The sequence below is a fragment of the Canis lupus genome, chromosome 2 (assembly GCF_011100685.1).
Source record: "Canis lupus familiaris isolate Mischka breed German Shepherd chromosome 2, alternate assembly UU_Cfam_GSD_1.0, whole genome shotgun sequence".
NCBI lineage: Eukaryota > Metazoa > Chordata > Mammalia > Carnivora > Canidae > Canis > Canis lupus.
In genome coordinates this window covers 84341245-84358367 of record NC_049223.1, presented here as the reverse complement: position 1 = coordinate 84358367, position 17123 = coordinate 84341245, and the positions used below count along the sequence as shown (strand labels likewise).

At 49.3% G+C, this 17123-nt stretch overlaps 2 protein-coding genes and 1 non-coding gene across 4 annotated transcripts in view; 2 read left to right on the top strand and 1 right to left on the bottom strand.

The window, feature by feature from the left end:
* Window positions 1–17123, bottom strand: part of MTOR (mechanistic target of rapamycin kinase) — a 120091-nt gene that overhangs the window by 55397 nt on the left and 47571 nt on the right. Inside the window, exons 26-28 of the mRNA XM_038532031.1 lie at window positions 15652–15794; window positions 12955–13117; window positions 12681–12826 (exon numbers count right to left, since the gene is read on the bottom strand). Coding sequence (XP_038387959.1) covers window positions 12681–12826; window positions 12955–13117; window positions 15652–15794 — 452 coding nt within the window. The remainder of the gene's footprint in view (window positions 1–12680; window positions 12827–12954; window positions 13118–15651; window positions 15795–17123) is intronic.
* ANGPTL7 (angiopoietin like 7) lies at window positions 271–6995 on the top strand. Of its 2 annotated transcripts, none has more exons than XM_038532033.1 (5): window positions 271–1110; window positions 3529–3634; window positions 4212–4406; window positions 5047–5245; window positions 5847–6995. In XM_038532033.1, the coding sequence occupies exons 1-4, from the start codon at window positions 741–743 to the stop codon at window positions 5219–5221; spliced, it is 846 nt and encodes a 281-aa protein (XP_038387961.1). In that variant the 5' UTR covers window positions 271–740; the 3' UTR covers window positions 5222–5245; window positions 5847–6995. The 2 variants fall into 2 exon arrangements, with proteins under 2 accessions (XP_038387961.1, XP_038387960.1); XM_038532032.1 differs by having other exon boundaries at window positions 282–1110; window positions 3529–3629.
* LOC119870597 lies at window positions 15313–15419 on the top strand. Its single transcript, XR_005356248.1, has one exon. It is a non-coding gene; the product is annotated as a U6 spliceosomal RNA (small nuclear RNA).

Below are 17123 nucleotides of genomic sequence, written 5' to 3'. Positions count from 1 at the left end.
AACACTGAATGATGATCAGAGAAAGGAATCACGAGCCTTGTTAACAGCACGCTCTGCAGGATGCCAAAATATACCAGATCCTCATATAAACAGCGTGGATTACATTAACAGGCCTCCCCGGGTGAGCGGGGAGTCTTATTCCCAACGCTCTCTGCCTACCTTACCCTCACCCCATGGTTATGTAACCTTGAGAATGGAATTTGGAAATTCTTCTGACCCTGCCCTGCTCGCTGATAGAGCTGAGCCAGTGGCTGGCAGGGGCATAATCTAATAGGCGAAATTGGAAACACACAAATTCACAGTCCTCTTGTCTCAGCCCCGAGACTAAGCAGGCAAGGAAAGAAAGACTCGCCCCTGTCTCCCTCCTCCCCTCTGGCCTAAGTTTACGCTGACTTCACCCAGCAGGCACCTGACCCTCCCAGATGAGCTGGGAGGGGCTAGAGCGCCATGCATGGGCCACAGTGGGGGTGGAGGTGCAGGCAGCAGACAATATTTAAGATGCTGAGTCTGTAGAGCGCTCAGGCTTGAGGAGGAAGGGTATAGGGAGTCCGATTAACCTGTACTTTTAAACTCAAGCTTTGAGCAAGGCTAAGAAAGAGACAGGGAAGAGAAAGCAACAGAGTAGTGAGCCCATCCAGAGAGAAAGTGCACAGCTGTAATTTGCTCCGGCTTTGCAGACCCCAGCTGGGCATACCCAGATCCCCCAAAGGAAGATCGTTCCTCACCCAGGCCCAAGAAAGATGCTGAAAAACACTCTCTCGGCTGTGACCTGGCTCTGCATTTTCATCATGGTGTTTGTCAGCCACCCGGCGTGGCCACAGAAGCCCCTGAAGCGCAAGACACCTGGGCAGCTCAAAGTGGCCACCTGCTGTGAGGAGGCCAAGGAGCTCAAGGCCCAGATCGCCAATCTAACCAGTCTGCTGAGTGAACTGAGCAAGAAGCAGGAGAGGGACTGGGTCAGCGTGGTCATGCAGGTGATGGAGCTGGAGAGCAGCACCAAGCGCATGGAGTCCCGGCTCACAGATGCGGAGAGCAAGTACTCAGAAATGAACAACCAGATCGACATCATGCAGCTGCAGGCAGCCCAGACTGTCACCCAGACCTCGGCAGGTAAGGAGAACATGTCCTCACGCTACCCATCATCTTCCTGCCCAAACCACTGAGCGTCTCTGCCTGCAGCATGGTTTCTAGATACCTTGGCCATCAGATCCATGACAGGGGGTTCCTTGGGGTATACTTTCCTGGGTACGTGTCACCAGCTCTAATGCTCTGTTAATTTCTTTAAATTTACCCAGTGTCTGCACCATCTCTTTTACTCACACCATATTTCAGCAGATGAAAGGTTTATATGCCATCCCGGGGCGCAGAGAGATGACCTAGATCGTCTGGAGTCACACTGCAGGTCTTAGAAACAGGGTTTAGGTTTCCCTCATTGACCTGCTTCCTTAGCCAGAGCTGACAGGCTGTATCCTCAGACCCAAGGACGCAGGCATGAACACCAGAACTGTAACATCTGTTGCTCCTGAAGCCAAGTTCTGCCAAAAACATTTCTCTCGTGTCCCTAAGATTTAGTGGAACAGGCACTAATGGATTTGTGTGTCCTGTCTGCAAACCTGACTCTTCCCACTGGCTCAGAATTAGGTGTAGATGCTGCCCAGGGCCAGATGAAGAATTACTTTGTGTTTAGGAGAGGACAGGCTCCTTGAGGTTCTTTGCTTCTGAGATTTCTATTTTTTCCCATGATCTCAAATAAAATTCTCCCACCACAGAAAATAAGAAAACACAAAGCTGAGATCTGGATTTTCAGGAGCCCCAAAATAAGATACACTTCATGTTTTCTTTTCTAAAACAAGTTTGTTTCTAGCTAGATGGCCTTAGACTGGCCCAGGTGAATTTACTGTTCAGAGAGAAGAGATCTTGGTTTCCACAATCATCAAGAAATTATTGCTCACAAGAAGAATATCCCGTAGCTATGTCACTTATTGCTGATATAAAAACTTTTGGTCACATCATAGATCAAGTCAGGACACAGAGTAAGTCACTGGTTACTCTCTGCTCAAAGGAAAGAAATTAGGCTTCGACATCCCATTACTAATAAACCACCAAGTATAAATTGCTTTCTAAGCATGACTTCCTGCCCCTCAGTGTGGGGCTAGAAAGGTATCCTTTGTAGTTACCTCTGAAACATTTTCCAGACAAGTGTGTCCTGATCTGGTCCGGGGAAATGAAACCAGCCCCGCGGGAGAGCGGGCCAGCCGGGGACCTGCCTGTGCCTGTGCCTGTGCCTGTGCCTGCACTGCCTCCTGCTCCTCCAGTGGGGATTTCCTGCCCTCCCAGCAGGAAGTTTCTTGGGGGGCCAAAGGCAGTTCCCCTGCTGTGCCTGCTCCCCGTCCTGCCCAGAAAATCATCCCTCAATTTTCTTCTCTATTACCAGCTGCTGGGGCACCTTCATACTGTGTAAAGCAGGTAGCCCAGCAGAGAAAGCAGTAAGCTGATTGATGCTTTCATCCTAACAGAAAGTGAAGTCTCTCCGCCCCCTCCTGAAACGTGCTCCACCTGGGAAGGCTCCTGGTGGACGTGCCGCCATCAGCATGTTCTTCTTGAAGGCTCAGGGCAGGAGCCACCAAGAAAAGAATCCCAGGCACAGAGGGTGGGAAGCATCTCCTGGCTAGCAAAAGTTCCTGCTCTTTGAATCCACCCTATCAGTTAAGGTGGTTTCTTCCACTGTGCTCTTGGAGATTTGCAAAATGGGGACAAAATCTGGCATAAAGCAGTAGCCCCCCAGGCAGCCAAGGAGGCATTTAAATCAACCCGAGTGAAAACCAGCCCGTCCAATGCTCTCGTTTACTTGTTTTAATAATGCTGCCAGGGAAGGCCTCCAAGCATTCCTCAGAGTGTTTGCATCTCCATTTGAGAATTGCGCAGTGTTAAGATGAGGGAGGGGAAAATCAGATGTGAAATCTAGCTCCCTTTATTAGGGTCCTAGTAGGCAGTCTAGATAAAAATAGCCATTCTCATAGGTAAAAACAGCCGTTACCTCTGAAAAACCATCATCACACAAACCAACCAACCAGGAGAACAACCGAACCAGACCCTATGAGATACTCATGACTTATGTGGTAAGAGAGACTGGCTGTCCCAGAAGCTGTATTTGTTAAACAGAGCATCTGTTATGCAGCCCTCACACATCGGAGTGTTTCCAGAATTCATGGCCTAGAACCTCAGCAGGATAATCTATTTCAGAGTTAACCTGAAACCACCTGTTTGATTGTCCACTGATGCTACCCAGATGGAGGGCTTCCCCACCCCTCTGCCCCACTACCAGTGAAGCCAAAATATACTCCTTTTTTAGTCTCCCAATGCCCACGCCGCTCCAAACTCTAGACACTGTAATGAACACTCATGGGAGTTTCATGGTAGAAATGAAATCTCAGTTGTAAACTTCCAATTGAGACATAGCACAAATGCCCACCACCGTGGAGCCCCTGGGTTTGGATGCTCACCCCGTGCGGTTTGCTCCTATTGCAGATGCCATCTATGACTGCTCGTCCCTCTACCAGAAGAACTACCGCATCTCTGGAGTGTACAAGCTTCCTCCCGATGACTTTCTGGGCAGCCCCGAGCTGGAGGTGAGGTCAGCAGAGCCCACTGCCCGTGCGCTCCCATCTGTCCTCCACCCCCTCCCAGAGCTGGGCCAAGGACTAGTCATAGTCTAAGCAAAGGGAAACTCAAGACAGAGAATCTAACATACCAAATACCAGAGAGCTATCCACACACTCCATTTTGGGGGGGGGGGGGGAGGGAAGAACCCCACACATCTGTTTTGGCCCTTCAAATTATTATCAACCAAACACCAAATCTTCTAACATAGATTAGACAATTCTATAATCTCCACCCAACTAGTTGACTTCTCTTGCCACACCTAGAGCAGTTATTCTTTGGGGAAGGAGAAAAGGGAGAACATGTCGAGAGCACACATCAACTATATGTGCACTTGCCCCCAGCCCCGACTTTCCAAATTCCTCCTCAGCAAACCGTCACTCTGCTCCCACTCGCCAACACGGCAGACCAGTCGCCACTGGGAGCCAGCGTGACTGGAAGTGCACACATCCACTGGCTCTGCAGAAATGGGAGGAAGGTGGTGCGGCCCGCCCCCACGCTCCTCTGCCCGCCTCTGTGGGCCCCTGACCAGAGCAACCTCTCTGCCGCAGGTGTTCTGTGATATGGAGACGGCAGGTGGCGGCTGGACCATCATTCAGAGACGGAAGAGCGGCCTTGTCTCCTTCTACCGGGACTGGAAGCAGTACAAGCAGGGCTTTGGCAGCATCCGTGGGGACTTCTGGCTGGGGAACGAACACATCCACCGGCTGTCCAGACGGCCGACCCGGCTACGTGTGGAGATGGAGGTGAGCATGAGGCCTAGGCCCCTAGGACTGGAGCAGGCTGCCACAACTGTGCTCAACTCTGGGGGTGCCCTTCTGGCTCTTTGTTCACAATAGTCCTGTGTATTTATGACGGCTTTCCTGCAGACTGTAGTACGTCGAGGGACAAGGTTTTTTCTGTCCGTTCCCCGCACCCCACCCCACCCTGTCCCCCCAAGCAAGGCTGCAGATACATGAGAGGCTGGACCCGGGCCAGAGCAGGGGAATCCAGTCAGGGGTGCTGAAACCCAGCGGTCCTCCCTGGCCTGGGGCACACGCAGCCCCACGCGCACACCCCTCTCATGTCACTCTCTGACTTCTCCCTGTGGGATCTAGCAAAACACACACCGACACCTTCCAGATAGGCGCAGGGAGGGCTATGGGAAGAGGCTAGTCCAGGCCAGCGGGGGACTCAGGAGGGAGGTGTGATCTAGGACCCTGGTTTCTGACGCCCAGCGTAGTGTGCTCACCTAACCACCAACACGGCCAACCTGCAGTAAAGCCCCGCTAGGTCCCTGGGAGACCCGGATGTGCGTGCGGCTGTGAGCGGAGGGGGAGTGGCAGGATGGGGGGAAACGAAGGCCGCTGCAGGGCCCCTAAGGCTCTGCCCCTCTCCCCCCGACAGGACTGGGAGGGCAGCGTGCGCTATGCGGAGTACAGCCGCTTCGTCCTGGGCAACGAACTCAACAGCTACCGCCTCTTCCTGGGGAACTACAGTGGCAACGTGGGCAACGACGCCCTGCTCTACCACAACAACACGGCCTTCAGCACCAAGGACAAGGACAACGACAACTGCTTAGACAAGTGCGCACAACTCCGCAAAGGTGAGATCTGGGGGCCGGGGGGCAGTCCCATCTGAGAAGAATGGATTTTGAGGGATGCCCAGGAGGCTCAGCAGTGGAGCATCTGCCTTGGGACCAGGGCATGACCCCAGGATCCTGGGATCGAGTCCCCATCGGGCTCCCCACAAGGAGCCTGCTTCTTCTTCTCCCTCTGCCTGTGTCTCTCATGAATAAATAAAATCTTAGAGGGCAGCCCTGGTGGTGCAGCTGTTTAGCGCCGCCTGCAGCCCGGGGTGTGATCCTGGAGACCCTGGATCAAGTCCCACATCAGGCTCTCTGCATGGAGCCTGCTTCTCCTTTTAAGGCCTGTGTCTCTGCTTCTCTCTCTCTCTCTCTGTCTCTATGAATAAATGAATAAAATATTTTTAAAAATCTTAGAAAAATATTTTAAAAAGAGGATGGATTTTGAGCCGCACAGCTGGTATTCTGGCTTTGGTACTTTTTTCTTGGATACCGGCTCTAACTGCTTAGCCACTGTTCCAAGAGCAGCGTCACAGATCCCGAGGTCTAGTGTCAGCTCTTTCCGAGGGGAGGATGCACCCGGCCTACCGACCCAACAGCCCCGATCTGTTTCTCGTGCCAGGTGGCTACTGGTACAACTGCTGCACAGACTCTAACCTCAACGGAGTGTACTACCGCCTCGGTGAGCACAACAAGCACCTGGACGGCATCACGTGGTACGGCTGGCACGGGTCTAGCTACTCCCTCAGACGGGTCGAGATGAAAATCCGCCCAGAAGACTTCCAGCCCTAAGTGGAGGCCTGCTGTGCGGCAGGGCTGGAGATGGGGATGCATGGAGGCTGGGTGAGGGCGGAGGAGGGGGAGGTGGGGAGAGGGCAGGACGGACAGCAGGATGGAAAATGGCCTGTGGTCACTGGTGAGAGTCAGGCTCTCAGGAGCACAATAAAATTTAAGTACAAGGGTGTTACCTAATTGGGATGAATTATTTTAACACAGTGGGTCGCCACATGTACTTCTCAGGGGGCTGGCCTGAGTGGGCTCCCTTGGCTTCAGATCCCTGACATATTCACTAAAAGCTTCTTTCCATTGATGTTTCTGTGAAAGAAAGGTAATTATGACATCACTTCTGCTATTCAGTTGAAGGCCCAGGTCATGGGAGGGCAGAAAATAGATCCGCTGCCTAAAAAGAACCATGTGATTTTGATCCTCAAGGACGGGACTTGTGGGTGTTAGAGAAAAGGCATGGTAGAGTGGTGTAGGAGAGTTCTGATTTTTCAAATCCGATGAAATTACCTTCAGTCTACATTTTTTTTTAAAGACAAAAATTATTCCACTGGCTCAGCCCCAGTGGACCTAGGTGGACTGCCCGAGAGGGATCTCTGGGCCCGGGCCTGGTGGCGGACCTCTGGCACCTCCCTGCTCCACCTCAATCAGGGTAGAGCGCTGGAAGGCAGAACCAGGTCTAGTGGTGGCTGGAGAGTTCCAGCACGGGGTGGGGATAAGTCCCTCGTGGATGCTTGCACAAAACTGCCTTAAAATGTCAGTCAATACAGATATACCTATTTTTATTTTTTACTCTGTAAGAAAAGGGCTCAAAGAGCTTTCTCTTTTAACTTGTCTAAAAAATACTGGCTACAGAATGAAGGTAGATGACACTACGGTTAATAATTCATGCTGTATATAAGCATTTTGCTTTGTGAAAATAAAATACTGTAGTATGTTGTAAACACTCAAAGCTTTTTCCTTCTATAATAAATTCTTTTGAAACTTGCTGGTTTTTAAATTACTGCCATTTTCATTTAGAGCAAGGTAAAAAAACTTCAGTGAAAAATCAGAGGGTGAGCAGTGAGAAAGAGACTGATTTTGTTGCAGTCTTCAGGGAAACCAAGGGAGGAGCTACAAGCCAAAGAGCAAAAAGGTAGAGGGACAAAAAGGGCAGCAGCCCTGGGGAAAGGTCAGATCCAGCCTCCTACCCAATCCCAGTGGTGCCCGGTGCCACTGGCAGAGTCAGATCCAGCCTCCCACCCAATCCCAACGGAGCCCAGTGCCACCACTCGGCTTCAGAATCCTTTGCAAACCGACACTCTTACTTTCTACTTGAGCAAACTAACACATACAGAGAGGGAGCATATCTTTAGTCATAACAGATGCCAAATAAAATTTTGAGTGTTTGGAAGTCATTTTTCCCTCGTCAAAAAGAACCATTCCCTCGAACCAGTCAGTGGAAGGTAAGCCATTATTCTTATTCAGTGTTTCCTATTGTACCTAGAGTCCTTGGATTGCTGGGAACCTATTTAACCTTAAAAAACAAGAACTCGGGGATTTTAAAAGGCATAGAGTGAGTAGAGAAGAAGTGCACTGGAGCAGGGCATCCCACAGGACAGGCATTCAAACAGAAACTTCCCGAGGCAGGCAGGGAGTCTGATATGCTTAGTGGCCAGCACAATACTGCCTGGGAAGGGAGGATAAAAGGATCAGGGGGTTAAGGGAAGATGGAGAAAAGCACAAATGCCTCTGGCAGAAGTAGCTAATAATTCTCTCTCTTACCTCCTCTAACCCCACAACTAAAACACACCTGAAACTCTAGGCACCAAAGGCTAAAATAAACGAGTGGGACGGCCTCAAACTAAAAAGCTTCTGCAGAGCAAACAATAAATACACTGAAAAGGCAACCTACAGAATGGGAGAAAAGATCCGCTATCTATAGCCCCTCATGAGGAGTTAATATTCAAAACATATAAAGGATTCATATAACTCAATAGCAAAAAATTAAACACACCAATTAAAAAATGGGCAAAGGACCTGAATAGACATTTTTCCAAAAAACATATTCTTGGAATGGCAAATAGATACATGAAAATGCGCTCAGCATCAGGGAAATGTAAATCAAAGTCATCCAACGAGATACCTTCCCACACCGACAACGGCTGTTATCAGAAAGGCAAGAGACAGCAAGTGATGGCGAGGATGTGCTGACCAGGAAGCCCTTGTCATTGCTGGTGGGAATGTAGATGGGTACAGCTGCTATGCGACACCGCCTGGTAGTTCTTCAAAAATTAAAAATAAAACTCCCTTATGATCCAGCAATTCCACTTCTGGGTATATATCCAAAGGAAAAGAGATCAGTGTCTCGAAGAGATATCTGCGCACCCACGTTCACTGCATCACTATTCACAGTAGCCGGGATACGGAAGCAACCTGAGTCTCCGTGATGGAAGAATGGATAAAGAAAACGTCACACACAGAGTAGTGTTCAGCCGCCACTGGACTCTCACGGGCACACGCTGGTGAGAGCTTCGAAGGAGAAAGAGCGAGAGCGAGAGCGCTTCTGTCTTGAGAGAACACCTATGTAATCGCGAACACAAGGGTAGTAGGATACGGAGGGTAAAGGCCGTTCTGATGGGTTCTCAGACAGAAATGAGGAACGGTTTTCAGGTAATAGAGAGATGGCAACCCCTTGTTACAAAGTGGCCAACAATCTGAAGTGTGCGTGTTCCAGTGCCTTGTGGAAGGGAGACCCTGCACGCAATGACACCGGGTATTAGCTGAGGAGGTCGCTAAGCCAAGGGCGAGGGGAGGCTTGGTTCCTCCCCACTGCTCCGAGTAAAATGAGAGAAGAGAGAAACGACAAAAAGTGGATTAAACCAAAAGGAGCCAGAACTTAGAGACCTGGAAATTCTCGGCTGTCCATACTGTAGGAAATGAGCACGTGTTTGGAAGAGAACACGGAGGGTACGGCCACGTGAGGCCACATGAGGCCACGTGAGGCTTTGCTAAGGGGATTCGTGTGGTGGGAACCATGGACCTAATCAGCTACTCCAGCAGGATAAACCACAAAACTCAACAGAAGGGGAAAGACACAGGAAGGAATGAAGGGAGGCTGTCGAACTTCTGGATTTTACAGACAAAACTATGGAGTTATTTGGCTGTGAACATGCACTATTCTTCCAGACGAGAAAAGAATGATCCCGAAGGCCAGCGAGAGATCGTCAGGGCTGTCTGCTTGTTTTAAAAAAGGAGGACCATTGCCTTGCTTTGAACAGGCCCAGTGGACTCTGCCCAAAGCTGCGAGGATACAGCCACGGGCAGGGCTGTGCGCCAGGTGGAGCTGTGGGGGCAGGACCTCTGCCTCGTGGGTCCAGGGGGTGGACCGTGCCCCAGAGGGCAGAGGATCCGGCCGAGATGGATTACTCCCAGGCCTGGAGATCTCTCATGAAGTCTGCCTTGCTTGGTTTTGGACTTGCTTGGGGCCTGTCACCCTTTCCTTCTTGCCCACTTCTCTTGGAATGGGGGATGCCCCAGCAGCATATCCTGGAAGCATGTAATTTGTTTGTTTTCACAGGGTCGCCTCAGGATGAATTGAACCTAGAGTCTCATCCCTATCTGTGATTAAGATGGTATTTACACGAGACTTTAGGGCTGATCCTGGAACAGGTTAAGGCTTCAGGGCTGTTGTGACAGAATGAATTTTGCATTTGAGAAGGATATGCATTTTGGGGGACCAAGGAGGAATGCTGTGGACCAATGTTCATATCCCCCCAAATTCCTATGCTGAAGACTAACCCCCAATGTGATGGTAGTAGGGTCTTTGGGAGGTGATTAGGCCACAACGGTAGAGCCCAGCATCCCAACCTGTGAGAAGGGTCTGTAGTTTCAGCCCCCAGGCTATGGTGATTTGCCACAGCAGCCCCAGCGGTCTGAGTCAGCAGGCCACAGAACTTGACCTCATGCTGCAGGCTAACCAAGTAAACGCCAGGTGTACGTGTATGCACGTGTATGCTTACAGATAATTCAGTACCCACTTAATCCTCTGTTCCCTTAAGAAGCAATCATACTTGATATATACAGAGGCTTTGAGGAGATGGGAGTGGCTCAAATTGTCTCAATGTTAGGCTGGTTTGGGGATTACGTGTGGGATTTAATTTGTCCTGGAGCAGATCAGTAATTAAAAGGGTCACTAGGTAGGGTGTCAGACAGATTGAGCCAGTAGCCAGAGAACAGTACTATCAACAGAACATACTTTTTTAAAAACAAAAACAAAAGGTAAGAAATAGCTTTGCAAAGATGTTTTTGTGAACTTGATTATTTAAGCCGATTATTTCAAAGAGAATTTGAGGCAGGTGACTCAAATGTATATATTAGAATAAACTTAAGTAAAAGTAGAAAAGGTAAAATGAGGCTGGCTGGGGGCAGTAGACAAAAGGGGTCAGGGATCCGTAGTCTGTTAGAGGTGGGCCAGGACCTGAGCTGTGAGCTTCCCGGGGCCACTGTGAGGAAGGCAGCTCAATCTATCACCAAAGAACAAGGCCTCCAACATGGGGCCCAAGTAGTAACTTGGGGACATATGACCCCAGCGGTCTGACACCCTTCTCCCAACCCGCCCCCGGAGAGGATGGGGCGGTGCAGCTGAGTTCACATTCTCTACCAGCAGCTTTGCCTAAGGCTGTCTCTCTCTTAAAACTTTCTGCAGTGACAAAGATGGCAGGACATTGCCCCGGTGCTTAGGAAAAGCAGTTTTACAAAAGCAACTGGGAAAAGCAGCAAATGGAAAGAGAAAAGAACAATGGGAAGAGGGGAAGACAACCAGAGAGAGGGAGGCTGAAGCGCAAGCTGACCTGAATAAGGCTGGGATGAAACCACACGGCCAGGAGCACTGGCTTTGCTGGGAGCACAAGCTTCCGCTTGTTTGTGTGAAAAGTCAAGGTCCAGGCAGCCCGGGTGGCTCAGTGGTTTAGCGCCGCCTTCGGTCCAGGGCCTGATCCTGAAGACCCGGGATCGAGTCTCACGTCGTGTTCCCTGCGTGGAGCCTGCTTCTCCCTCTGCCTGTGTCTCTGCCCCTCTCTCTCTCTCTCTCTCTCTCTGTGTCTCATGGAAATAAATAAAATCTTTAAAAAAAAAAAAAGTCAAGGTCCACCTGCGGGGTATTCTGAGGACGTGTTTTCAGTTATATTGGCTTAAGAGGTTAACGGCCTTCTTGAACATTTTTCCAGACCTCTGAGTCTATCTTCCTGCTGCAAATCTGTACGCACATTAATGCTTCTATGATTGTCCCAAATATGGGGAAAGCCCTGGGGTGGGACGAGGGAGCTCTCAGAGAGGTGTCAAAGAGAAAAAGGTCAGCAAGGAGGCTGGCTTGCAAGGCTAGGTATTTGACACCGACGCTGTTAAAGCCCTTGCCAGGTTTTCTATCAGTTATCAAGGAAGATGGTGTTCCCTAAGCCAGAGATGGGAGGAGAAGGAACCCAGGTTTTCACACCTGCTGTACCTAATCAGAAATGGAAGCCTGCTCCACAGGATGGCATGTTTATAACTGTGTTATCTGTGGCATTTTAGAAATCAACAGTCTCTCAAAGCTCCCTTTGGGCAAAAACGATTCTATTTCTATCTTTTTGGTCCCTTTTAAAGTGTTTAAAGGAATACTGTTTAGCGTTCACTCAAAAGCAGAGCTGGCAAAGAAGCTGGCTATCTGATGATTCTCTCAAATGAAGGCAGCGCCATACACAGCAGACTGTTTCAGCCACAGAGGAGGTACCTATTAGCTGGGTGATTTTCCCCTCAACTATCTGCAGTGAAATAATCAACCATGTTAGCATTTACATGAAGATAATTAGATCCCAGAGTTAATAGTCTCTGATAACCATTAGGGGAGGTGAACAGTTCTCTGGGAGCTGGAGCTAACATTTGAGGCTGCTTCTAATTTCATAACAGCAGAAAATTGATTATTTTTCCCATACCCAGAAGACTCAAAACCATCTTAGGAGAGAATGAAGCCAAACTCGAGATAAAGATCACTGAATCTCAGACTCAGCCCTGCCTGGTTTCACTCACAGAACACGGGAGGAGGGCAGCCCGGGGAGGGGGGCGGGGCTCAGTGGTTTAGCGCTGCCTTAGCCCAGGGCGTGACCCCGGGGATCCTGGGATCGAGTCCCGCATCGGGCTCCCTGCATGGAGCCTGCTTCTCCCTCTGCCTGTGTCTCTGCCTCTCTCTCTGTATCTCTCATGAATAAATAAAATCTTAAAAAAAAAAAAAAAAAAAAAAAAAAAGGAACACTGGAGGAGGAGGACCCAGGCAGTAAAACCCCAGAGGCCTTTGAGACACCGGGGCAGGTACTACCTACTCCGACCTGAGAGTGTAATCAAACGCGGGTATCAACTTCTATCGCTCCTAGGCTGCTGCCTCAGAAGTGCTTCTGGACTGATTTCACCGGGACACGCCAGCACATGTTGGAAAACCACGGGAGCCCGTGTGCTGAGGGTCAACAGAAATGCCAATTACAGCTCCTAGAGTGGAGAGAACCATCTGCGACCACATCTCACTTAAACCTGTTGGCCGGACCCGACGGCAGATTTCACAGAGCAGAAGCCTCCACGTGACTGCAGTGATTTGGCAGCAGGCAGCAGGGGGAGAGAGGTCATTTCAGATGAAGGCAGCAATTAAAAAGGGTTTAGAGCCTACCTGATGAGAGACTCTAGGATGGCGGGGGTGGGACCTTTCTGGAACTCCAGTTCTTTGTAGTGCAGCGCTTTGGCATATGCTCGGCACTTGGCTGCCCTCTCACCCAGCAGGACAATGCCATTGTCGTCTCTCAATGGCAGGGGGCCCTAGGGCAGAGCAGAAGCCACAGCATAGGAAAACAGCGGCGGCGTGACCAAGGGGAGGCTGCCTGGGTGCCTCTCCCCTCCCACCTGTTTTCTGTCAGGCTCCATCTGGACAAGGGGTAAAATCTCACCTTGTCACTGTGTTCCATGAATTCAGCCAAGTTTAAGAGGGTCTGCGTGACTTCGGCAATGTCCTGTGAGGTGAGGGCCAACTCGATGCTTCTGATGAGTTCATCCTGCTGGTCTTCATTCAGTTCAGACCAGCAGGACACAAATGCAGCATTAAAGAGATCCCTGAAGGCAGAGAGGAGTGAAAAAGATGCTGGAAATGCCTCTCGTGCCTCTGCCTGGTACCACAAAGTCACTTATCAATCTACTCCAGCCATCACTGATTTTGCCCATCCAGACCAGAGCTGTCCAACAAAACTTGCTGGAAATGGTCTATCTTTGCTCTCCAAAACAGTAGCCATTAGCCACTGAGTATTTGAACCGTGTGCTAAGTGTAACCAAGGAATGGAGCTTTAAGTTGCATTAATTTTAATTACCTTAATGCAATCATGCTGTGGCTGGTGACTACTGTTTTATAGCGCAGGTATAGACACTGTGCTACACAGGAAGCCCTGAGGTGGGGGGCAGAGGAGAAAGAAGAGCAGAGCTAAATAACCTGTTTCCACAGGCATATTTCTTGGCAGGATTTCCATCTTTTCTCTTCCCTGGAGATGAACAGAAAGGGAACTTCTAACATAGAAGCTGGGATTAACAGATTCAGAATATAATAATCTTCAAATGATTCTTGGGATGCTTCTCAGGCAAGATTGGAAATGGCAAAGGCAGCACCTGTGACTGCTTTTCGGAATACAATCAGAACCCTTAGTTGAATGGTCATAAACAACACAACAGAACTTAAGAAACTAGAAGCATTAGAAAATGGAATCCCAACCCATAAATCCTGGAAAGGTCCTCTAAGCCAGTGTTATTTCTGAAGACTTACAGAGACCTGGAAGCAGAGGTGCCATTTCTAAGACCACTAGGACTATCTTAAATCATTCAAGCAGCACATGGATTGGCATATTTGCTCTGCCCGACATCTGAACTTTAATCCCATCCCTTCTTTTTCGGTGAATGCTAGGAGGAGGGAGCTGGAAACTGTAAGATATGCTTATAATGTTTTGGTTGAGCACCTGCTGCCTGCACACATACTCTGTATTACACATTAAAAAGTTAAGTCAGACCAATGTATGTAATTTTGGAATCTGCTGGAAGAAACAAAATTCGAAACACAAAAGGTGACGTGAAGACCAAAAGAAGTCCTGTGTAAATTAAGAAACAGATTTTCTGACCTACATCCAAGGCCACATTGGATCCCAAAGAAGCACACTTGGCGCTATGGGGATAAACACACAGATGTAGGTTTATCACAAGCCTCTTTCAGATGACATTGTGCTCAGGAGTGACTTGGAGCAGAAGAGAGGTACACACTACCGTCAGCTGAGCACATGAAATCTGTACACTGTGGAGTCAGGGGAATCCTAGGAACTATTTTTAGAGCATAAAAAAAAATACCATTTTATGACTCATTATAAATAATAGTTGTGTGTTGCAGATAAATTTGGAAAAGAATAACAAAGAAAATACTCCCTAGGCCTTCCAACTTCATCAGTGCTCTATTACTTTCCAGTCCTTTTCCATGTACGTTTGTTTTTAACAGTTGAAATCACACACTTCCATCGTTTAATATTCCATTTTTTATTCATTTACGTCATACTGTAAACCTTCTATATGCAAATATTATAAACCAAACCTTTAACGGCTTCTTAAGACCTTATTTAAAGCAGTATTTATTATTTCAGTATTTTATGGCAGATTCTATTTCGTGAAGATGGCTGCAACAGTATCTCCTGTTCCACATGCTCTTCTAGGATCTTCCTACTTCTCTATCGAGAGATGACGTCTGTCTCTCCCCCCCAGAATCTGAGTGGGCCTCTGTGACTGCCCTGAACAACACAGTGTGGCGGAGGGACACTGTGTGACTTCCAGGCCGGGTCATACAAACACCATATAATTCCGTCTCATTTCCTTGGGGAGGACGCTCACTCTTGAAAACCCACCAGTCTTCTGTGAGGAAGGCCAAGCAGCCCACAGAATGACCCACAGGAAGAGGAACCAAGCCCCTAGCCAGGGTTCCCATCTGAAGGCCCCAACCTGCCTCCCAGGTGAATAAGCCACCCTGAAAGCGGGTCCCCCAGCCCCTGGACAGAGACCCCTACTGACACTGACCCAGAGACAAGCTGTCCCCACAGGTCATGTCCAAATTCCAGATCCGTGAGCAAAACAAATGACTGCTGCTGTTTAAGACTTGTAAGTTTGGGGGTATGTGTGATACAGCAGTAAATAATTAGAGTTCATTGCTACTGGAAAGCAGTTATATTAAACCGTTCCGTAGTTGTTTTCAGAGCTGTAAATGACTTTGCAATTAAAATTTTGGACCCGTGCTCGCTTCGGCAGCACATATACTAAAATTGGAACGATACAGAGAAGATTAGCATGGCCCCTGGGCAAGGATGACACGCAAATTCGTGAAGCGTTCCATATTTAAAAAAAAAAAAAAAAAATTTTGGACCCAAGTCTACTAAGGAAAGGTCTGCTACCAAGGGTAAGATGGATGCTTTTCCTATAACATGAGCTTGTTCAACCTGCCTTTATTTTTTCCCTTCACAAGTTGGCAAAATTAAAAAATACAAGCCCTTTTTATAATTACTGCTGATAAGATAGATTTGTGCTATCTTTGTGCTAATCCTCTTGGTCCCATCCCGAAGCTGGGGACATACCTGGCCATCGGGTTGTAGGCCTGAGCCAGGGCCCAGCACGAGCGCAGGGAAGGCGACGAGGAGTCCTTCAGGAGCTCCAGACTCAGCCGCCTCAGCCATTCCAGCCAGTCGTCTTTGGAGACCCTTCTGGCAGCTCCCCAGGCCTGTAATCCCCAGGGAACAATGGAAAACCATCAGCTTCCAGGCCAACTGTAAAGAGCCCTCGTCTATTTAATGATTAAATCCTGCCGCTCCTGCCGCTCGTGACAAAATCCCCTCAGAGCACAAACACAAAAGAGTAATACTTAATTAGAAGCTACAAAACAAGAGCAGCAACCTCTGGAATAGCCTGCTGTACAACTCACTCGTGCTGGACTCTATCAGCGAGGCAGGAAGCTCACAGAGCCAGAGTGGACGGGGCCGTCACACGCAGGGTGCGTTCCACAGAGCCTAACGGCCCCCGCGGCGTGGGAGCGGCCCGGGCGCTCCGCAGGACACAGGCTCGTTGCACAGCAGCCACACAGGGAAAACGGCAGGCTCGCAGCACCGTGAGTCCCAGCACGCCCGGGCGAGCCCGAGCCCAGAGCACACGGCCCGGTGCAGAGGGAGACAAGGGGGCTGAACAGATTTAACTTTTACTTTCTGATTTATCCCTTCCGGCTTTCCTCAAAACTCTAAGCACTCCAGGCATCCAGAGTTATGACCAGGGAAGCTAGGGAGGCGGACGGGAAGACCCGGGCTCTGGACACGGGCAGTCAGTGTCGTGGGCACAGCTGCACTCTGGAGCTTGGCAGCTTGAGTTTCACACGGCTGTTATCTAACTGCCTGGCTGGCTGACCTTGGGCAAGTTACTTCTCTCTTGGGTCTGTCTCCTCACTTGTAAAATGAGGGTAACAGTTCCACCTCCCAGGGTGTTTTCAGGATTGAGTACGTGTCACAGATTTGTACCAGCGATGGGCCCAAACTTCATGCTCTTGTGAGTGCCTATTACTGTCTGCTCAGAAACACCGCTTGGAATCCTGGCTCCGCCAGGGCAGCTGGAGCACTCGGGCCAAATGACCCGTATGCTGCATCAGAGCCCCAGTCTTCTGCATCAAGGGATAACACATCTAAAGAGCTCTTGCTAAAGAGAGGAGCAAAAACAGTTGCTCATATTATCAAAACGCCATCTTCTTGAGCGGGCCTAGCCCTTTTAAAATACATTCTTAGATTTTTCCAGCAGAATAGACATGTGTCCTCCTTAAACTAGGGAAACTAAGCTGAGCAGAGGTTCTCCAGTGAAGCCATCCAGGGAGCGGCGGAGATCCCCATGTGCTATACACCTAACCATCAACGACACAATCCATCCCGTCCCTGGGATAAGCTGGAGATCTGCTATGGCTTCTGAGGAGTTACCCATGAGTGATATCATACAAGCTACTGTTTTACGTCAGAAGAAAGTGAGCTACAGATGTTAAGGGACAAACTGAAACGTGCGTGATTCTCACTGATGA

Excerpts from the sequence above, each read along its gene's own strand:
- ANGPTL7 (XM_038532032.1), top strand. The coding sequence starts at position 741 with ATGCTGAAAAACACTCTCTCGGCTGTGACCTGGCTCTGCATTTTCATC. Across the intron at positions 1,111-3,528 it reads TGTCACCCAGACCTCGGCAG|ATGCCATCTATGACTGCTCG; the intron begins GTAAGGAGAACA and ends CTCCTATTGCAG. Across the intron at positions 4,407-5,046 it reads GGCTACGTGTGGAGATGGAG|GACTGGGAGGGCAGCGTGCG; the intron begins GTGAGCATGAGG and ends TCCCCCCGACAG.